We start from the raw sequence: 7,680 nt of genomic DNA, 5'->3' as shown, positions 1-7,680 counted from the left end.
ACGTTTCAAGGGCATGACGTTTACGTGCCAACACCGACGTGCCAGACTGATATGAACCAGGACTGTGCTACACTGGCAGCAGCCAAACTGGTGATGAGTGAACTTTGGTGACGAAAGCAAGTTCCAGCTCTACAAGATCTGTCCCCAAATGAGCACCGTTGGGAATAACTGAGACGTTATTCGGAAGCGCCAAAATCAGCTACTCAAGCGGAACGCTTTGGCAGCTGCTCTGCTAAAGGAATAGCGTCGGGTCTCTAATCAAGATGTCAAAAGCCTTACCTACTCTGTTCGACGCCGGGTTCCGGCCTGCATCACTGTTAGAAGTGGCCACACCCAGCACTGTGCAATATGTGCTGCCAAGAAAGTTGTAAAAGCTGTCAGTCGATTCTGCATTGGTGATCAAAAAGTGGGTAATGCACTTCAATGTCATTCATATGAGCTGCTTCGTTTGTCTTCTTGTTATCCATTAAATACCTTTGCTGAATGATTGATTTTTGCAGTAAAACATTTTATTGTTACCATATTTTGCGTAAGTTTTGTTTTAGACCAGAAAAACAATTTGGTGGCGATGTTTGGACCTTGGTTTATGAAAAAGGACCGCAGTGCCTCGGGTATTGGAGGTGTAAATATGTATATACATTCACAATAACCCCGCTGTTGCTTTGTCGAGTTAACTTGCTAAGATGTAAAGTTCAACGCGTTTTAAAGACTTTTTTAAAATTTCCTTTTAAAGTCCATTACCTAAACCTAAACCTTGGCTTTTCCATTTCACATTAGAAGAACTGTCAGTTATCGTGTCTAATAGTTCATAGATATAGTGAAAATATCATATATTGATATCGGTGAAAATCATTTGACATACAGCTCAGTTGTCTGAAACCTATTGACCTATAGAGGTATGGTTTTCGATCCTGTGAACCCGATCCCGTCAGTCGCATCTTAGATTGTGGAGATCAGTTCCAACCCAGATAGTCACGGGAAGGATAATTTGCAAAAAGAACAAGGCAATGTACACTTATATCATCTAGAATATCATTCAGAGTGGCACAATGAGATACAAAAGCATTATAAATGCCATGTACAAACACATAAATGGACATTGAAACTGCAAACTGAAGCACATTTACCAACATACTAGCACTGGCGATGAGAATGTATTACATTCGAACCAATATATATATGTTAGAGTCAGTTTGTGAAGTTAGTCATTTCATAAAATGAACAAAAAATCAGTCATTTCGCGTCATCTTGTGTACCTACAATCAATATAATTCAGTCATTTTATGAAATTTCATTTTATCTATATGTGGTGGACAGGGATTTGTCAGATGTGGTCTCCCTGCACACAGCAAACAAGTGTAAATCCTTCGAAGCCAAGCTGAAGTGACAATAAGTGATGTTGAAATTGTGTAGATTAAGTTAATAAGTGAAATTTTATGAAATCATTGAAGTACATTGATTGTATTATGATACATTATTGTGACATATATTATGTGCCAAGAATAAGTGACATTTTTGTCTTAGTAATGTCTGATTTGTTGGTTGCCTCTGAGCTTTAAGAGAAAAGTCCACGTCCTGGTAATGAAGCGTCACTGGTGTAACAGCAATAGATATTCGAATAGATGGAATAGATAGGAATAGATATGCGTTCACAATTAACGTCAGTCCTGAGGCCTGACAGCCACTTGGTGTACATTCAGTATTTGTTTTCTACAGGGCCTTAAGGGCGACACTTATTTCAGCCCCAATAACTTTATTTCAGTATTTAAATATAGGGCCTTCGCATTCTCATCAGGAACCACGGTGTTTTATGGTTCTGGGTTCTTATATAAAATGCATACCAATAAGCCTTAAAACGGTTTCTTTACTTTAGGATGAATCTATGCCTCTCGACTTTGGTTCTGTTATATAACATAAACGACAGTGATGCCTCTACACACCTGTTTCCAACTGGTGACATAAACAATGCCAGTCCAATGTGTGACAAATGTAATTGACACATTAGGTAACTGACACATGTGACAGTGGCATGAGCGTTAACAATGTGCATGATATTCGTCAGATGGTGATGTACACATGCACAGTGTTGAATTTCACACTATGAAAACACGTGACTGTCTGCAATTTAGAAATTAGTAATCAGAGTTGAGGACGGAGACTGCATATGTCAACAGACAGATAGGTCGATCAGTTACCTACCCCACAGGGAGGCCTTCAGGTTGTTGCCAAGCAAGTGTTCGTTGTTTACGAGAACGGGTACACAAGTTGTCTCCAGAGAACTCTGGGAGAGTCAGGAACAAGGTAGGTGTGTGATATGAATGGCAATCTGCTGTTTTGATATGAAGAATACAAGGGGTGTGCAATATGGCCGGTTTATCGACATTTACCGGTTCAGACAAGAAAATGGTGTGTACTGCGATACACTGATCAAAAACCGGTATTTTGGTATTGGGGAAACTCCGTAACTCTCGGAAATCTTCATTATTCTGGCGATTGTGGTAAAAGTTGAGGGAATGATTAAATTATATTTAACTGGATTAATTTCGGCTTGAGGTTATGTCCTTAATTTTTGTTCAAGTGTTTTGGATCTAAAATGTTGAAAATGTTTACTCGTTAATGACCTGTGATGTTCGATATGTTCTGACTGGGTCAAATTGTTGTCTAAAATCTCAGTGCAGAGCGGACTAAGTACATGAAACTAGTACCAACTGTATTGACGTTAAATTGTCCTTTTCCTTGTTTCATTTGTGCCAGATAGCATTTACATTTTTATTTTGTCATGATTAAAGTTTTGTTTATTAAAGTTTATAAAAGCGTGGTAATTTTGTTGTGTTTTTAAATGTTACAGTAAGCGTTAACTTGATTATAAGTATTCTTTGTGTTTAAATAACTTCTTGCAATATCGTATATGGATGGTATCTGGTAAACAGAGTGTTACAAGATTGACACTATGTTAACGTGTGTTACAATGGTTCTGTAATATAACTGTCACATCGGGTTCAGTAGCGGGAGAGCGAGAGAGATAGAGAGAGAGATACCGAGAGCGAGAGATAAAGAGAGAGAGAGACGGGGGAGTGTGTGTGTGTGTCTGTGTGTTTGTGTGTGTGTGTGCGTGTTTGTTTGTGCAAGTGTGTCAGAGGGAAAGGATGTGGGATGGGGCAGGCCTAAGGTGGGGTAGTGACGAAGTAGCGATGTTTGGGTACTGATAAGCCTTTCTGATCAGTAGCTGATATCGTGTCTACGTTTTTGTAACATACATTACAGTTTAAATAACTGACCTTAGGTACACTTCTTATATATGAGGAGACACTACTTATTACAACAAAACACAGACAGATGTCTACACACAGACATGAACCGGTAGGTCCCTAATTAAGTGCACACTTGAATGCGTTATCCAACTGATCTGATTCACAAATGCCATATTATCTATACTTTCGTAAATTCAAAAAGATGAGGAGAATGTACAGTGGTATCTGTCAGTCCTATCCGTCAAGTTGGCAACACCAGCATAAAGTCTCAGTTCCATCGTGCATTGGCTTGTACATTTATCACCAGCTGTACTATCCAGCACTGTCTAGACCGGACTATTTCTTCAGTTCCCGATAAGTGCCGGTTTAGACAACTTCCTCTGTATTCATGATTTCCGCTGTAAATTACTGCTATAATTTGAATAAACCTGCACATACTTGGTATGCCCTCCTTTTGATTAGGAATATAGACATTAATCCACAAATGCCCTGTTGTCGGTTGTCCTTTTTTCTTTGGATCTCGATGCTTTCTTGACGTTTCTTCTTTTTTCCAGTGCCTGTTAGTGTGTAGATGGTTGGGATTTTCATGAGGTGGTCTGAAAGGGCATATTTCATGGCCGAGTTTTCTACAAAGGTCTGATGTTCTTTTATCCTGGTGGCAATGGGGTCTGATGTCTCTCCTATGTATTTGTCTATGCAGGTGCATGCATGCTGAAAGTGATGTTTATTTTAGCTGCTCTGGTGAGCAGTCTGCTGATCTGGTTATTGGTAGGACCTTGGTACAGGATACTGACGAACACTGGTGATGGGGCAAGTTCTGACTTGGGATCAGGATCATTTTTGCTGGGTTGCTTTGACTTTTGCTTATGGTTTTCTGTACCAAATGTTTAGGGTATCCAGTCAGGGTAATGAACGTGTACTTGAGATCATGAATGTCTTGGCTGAGGCTGTTTGAACTGCAGATGGCTATGGCACTTCGGTTGATGGTGGCAATGATTGCTTGGTTTATCTGAGGATGGAGGTTTGAATGTACTGATCTGTGTGGGTTGGTTTGCGGTAGGCGGCAGTGAGCATATTGCCTTGACTAGTACTGTTGTTGATTTGTAATGGTTTCTGTTTCCATAGCGGTTTTGATTTTGTTATGTTTTAGTCTGAGATACCAAACTAGTACAATCTGGGTTATTAACCCCACTTGTCTCATGCAGAGGAATAATGAGAATAGGAAAGTGATCCAGAAACAAATGATATTCTGTTTTGTTCTTGCAGGATGTGCAGAAGAATTATACTGGCGCTTCTGGTCTTGTTGGCAGTGTTACATATTGCTGAGACTCAGAAAGTGTCAACTCTAAACGGCCCCCTTCTTGGAGAGCGTGTGTCAGTGTTGGGCAAGTCTATTGACGTATTCTATGGAATCCCTTACGCCAAACCTCCTGTAGGTGATCTACGCTTCAAATACCCAGAACCGTCAGATCCATGGGGACCGGAAGTTAGAGATGCACGGAAACCAACTCCATCCTGCTTCCAATGTGACGATGACGTTAGCACTGATGAGAAGCACAAACAGATACCCGACGATTACAGTGAAGACTGCCTTCATCTATCAGTGTGGGCGCCATCAGATAATGCTGGCAATCTGGCAGTAATGGTCTGGATCCACGGTGGAGGTTTCTTTAGTGGATCTACACGAGTGCCACTATATGAAGGAAAATTCATTGCAGCAGAGAATGACATCATCGTTGTTTCAATGAATTATAGATTAGGGCCTTTAGGGTTCAGCTATCTTGGACCAGATACCATCCCTGGCAACATGGGCTTGATGGATCAACGACTGGCCTTACAGTGGGTGAAAGACAATATTGTCAACTTTGGTGGAGATCCAACCCGAGTGACCATATTTGGAGAAAGTGCTGGTGCTGCATGCGTGAGTCATCACCTGGCGTCACCATTGTCACGTGACATATTTGACAGAGCAATCATGCAGAGTGGGAATTTCATGTGCCCATGGGCATATATTTTTCCCAACAACGCAAAAGAGAGACTCGAGAGATTTGCTGATCTCCTTAAATGTCCCACTTCCACAGACGAAGAGATATATGACTGCTTGAAGGCAGCAGATGCACAAACTATGGCAAACGTTCAGCAAGATTTGTCAACTGAAGGACCTGCATTCACTCCAGTTGTGGATGGGTACTTTCTCCCAGATGACCCCAAGACTCTTCTCTCCACTGGTTCCATAAAGCAGACTAGTGTCCTGCACGGCTTCATGAAAAACGAAATGACACTTGCTTCCGCAATGGCCTTGAAGGGGATGAGACAAATATCTACATTGCCGGAAGCATGGTATTTAAGTGGCACCGAGTATGCAAGTCTTCTTAAGATGGGCATTGAAAATTTTGATAGAGTGGAAGGACCACTTCGTCTTTTTTTTGAGAGTCAGAAAACTCCCCTAAAAGATGAAGATTTATTTGAAGTCGTGACTCAAATGACTTCAGATAGTGATTTCAAGTGTCCTCATCACGAGTTTGACAGATTGTACTCTCCTGACAACCCTACCTATGTCTACAGTTTTAATCACCGACTATCAGTTAGTCCGTTTCCACAGTGGATAGGAGCAACCCACGCGTACGAGCTTGACTTTATGTTTGGTTGGGTCCTGGATAAGTCTCTTGGATGTACAGATGAGGAGATGGAACTCAGCAGGACCGTCATGAGCTACTGGACCAACTTTGCCAAATCTGGGTGAGTGCATGGTGGAATGAAAATGGTATATTAAGTTAGTGATTTTCGAACAGATAAGCCTGTTTAAAGTTGTCAATGTGCATTATCACTCAGTGTCTTGTGAGATCAAATGTATTCTAAGTATATTATGTTCTTTAACTGAGGCCTGTTGATCCTGAACATATGTCATTGATACGTATAGTGACTCAGGTGTGTTAGCCAAGTTATACGTATCCCAAATACGTGCAATGTCCAAAACCAGTTGTTTCTGGATGTGTCGAGAAAACACACACGCTCACTTATTTTGAATGATACCAAATATATTAAACAATAAATTTCAGACGTTTGAAGTTCTCATATATTTTCAGGAACCCTAACTCTCCTGTCCCCGTCAAGGTGAACTGGCCAGTCTCTAATAACACTGATCTCTCCTACATGGCTCTGGACGTGGGCAGCAAGTTAGGACCAGGACACGGGGCAGTCCACCACGAATGTATCTTCATGAACAAGATTCTATCCTTGATTTCTAAAGGTAACATGTGAGATGACAGGGAACACATTGCTATTGCACATAGGTGAATGGTTTGTATTTTCTTTCAAGGTCAGGTCTGTCTTAAACATATTCATTCGTATTCCAGATATCAAAGTGTGCCTCCTTTTAGGATTTTTGCAATATTTGTAAAACACAAATCATTCTCGAAATGACAGATCTAAATTCATACGAAGGAACGCCGATAATGGCTGTGATATGACAACTGCAAACACCAACAACCATACCAGCTTGCATCATTAGTCATAGATAACTTCAAGCAAGTACGTGTGTAATGTGGAAGACTTCAAATACTGCAAGGATTTCTCACAGAGGTCCCTGATTGTGATTCTTTGCTTGTTGTCATCGTGTCCTGCTTCATAGTTTCATAAACCTGTGAATGTCTGAAATCCAACGGGAGTGAGTGAGTAAGTTATGGTTTTACACCGCTTTTGGCAATATTCCAGCAATATTAGGGCGGGGAAAACCAGAAATGAGCCTAATGTACCCATGTGGGGAATTGAACCTTGCCTTCGGCATGACGAACGAACGCTTTAACCATTAGGTTACCCCATCGGACCGGCGGATTGGGATGTAATGAATCATATTGTTATGTTTCAGACCCTCCGGAAGAACAGGAGTACTGCATAAAAGGATGACCGAACAACATCGTAACAATCAGACCCCAAGTAAAAGATATATTTCATGAAAACTGACCATCATTAAAGCTGCTTTGAACTGCCTACCATTTTAACTCTCTAACATTGTATCGGGAAAACAGGTGTCGTAGAGCCTCGCTGTTGTGTAGTTGTTGTCGTAGTTGCTGATGATAGTAGTTTAGAGCAAATTTTATGGATAAGATTTTTTTCTATTTCGTGAGTCAGACGTTTCGTTACAGGAGTGAATCCTACTTGACATCGGCACCAGAAACTATCGAGACGAAATAAAGAAGTTGTAATCCTTAATGTGTGTTCTATCCTCAGCTTCTGTGATGCCACTCAAACAGCATGTTGTAGTTGGAGATGTTGCCGAGGGATATGTGTCATTGGCGTCTTCAGCTGTAGTAGTGAAGTCCAGTGTAGGACACGCGAAGAGACCAATCCCCATGGAAATAGTTTCACTCTGCATGGATAGAGGACAATCACATACATACATACATACATACATACATACATACATACA

General features: G+C 40.9%; 1 protein-coding gene across 1 annotated transcript; it reads left to right on the top strand.

Annotated features, from left to right (window-relative positions):
- Nucleotides 1-2,157: 2,157 nt before the first annotated feature.
- On the top strand, nucleotides 2,158-7,463 carry LOC137259930 (cholinesterase-like). Its single transcript, XM_067797582.1, has 5 exons — nucleotides 2,158-2,301; nucleotides 4,518-5,990; nucleotides 6,338-6,501; nucleotides 7,120-7,187; nucleotides 7,397-7,463. The coding sequence occupies exons 2-4, from the start codon at nucleotides 4,519-4,521 to the stop codon at nucleotides 7,155-7,157; spliced, it is 1,674 nt and encodes a 557-aa protein (XP_067653683.1). The 5' UTR covers nucleotides 2,158-2,301; nucleotide 4,518; the 3' UTR covers nucleotides 7,158-7,187; nucleotides 7,397-7,463.
- Nucleotides 7,464-7,680: the final 217 nt, after the last annotated feature.

Source organism: Haliotis asinina, chromosome 13 (assembly GCF_037392515.1).
Source record: "Haliotis asinina isolate JCU_RB_2024 chromosome 13, JCU_Hal_asi_v2, whole genome shotgun sequence".
Taxonomy (NCBI): Eukaryota; Metazoa; Mollusca; class Gastropoda; order Lepetellida; family Haliotidae; genus Haliotis; species Haliotis asinina.
This window is presented reverse-complemented; position numbering and strand designations above follow the sequence as displayed.

Coding starts and splice junctions, on each gene's coding strand:
- LOC137259930 (XM_067797582.1), top strand. CDS start 4,519: ATGTGCAGAAGAATTATACTGGCGCTTCTGGTCTTGTTGGCAGTGTTA. Junction 5,991..6,337: donor ACCAACTTTGCCAAATCTGG/GTGAGTGCATGG, acceptor ATATATTTTCAG/GAACCCTAACTCTCCTGTCC. Junction 6,502..7,119: donor TCTATCCTTGATTTCTAAAG/GTAACATGTGAG, acceptor GTTATGTTTCAG/ACCCTCCGGAAGAACAGGAG.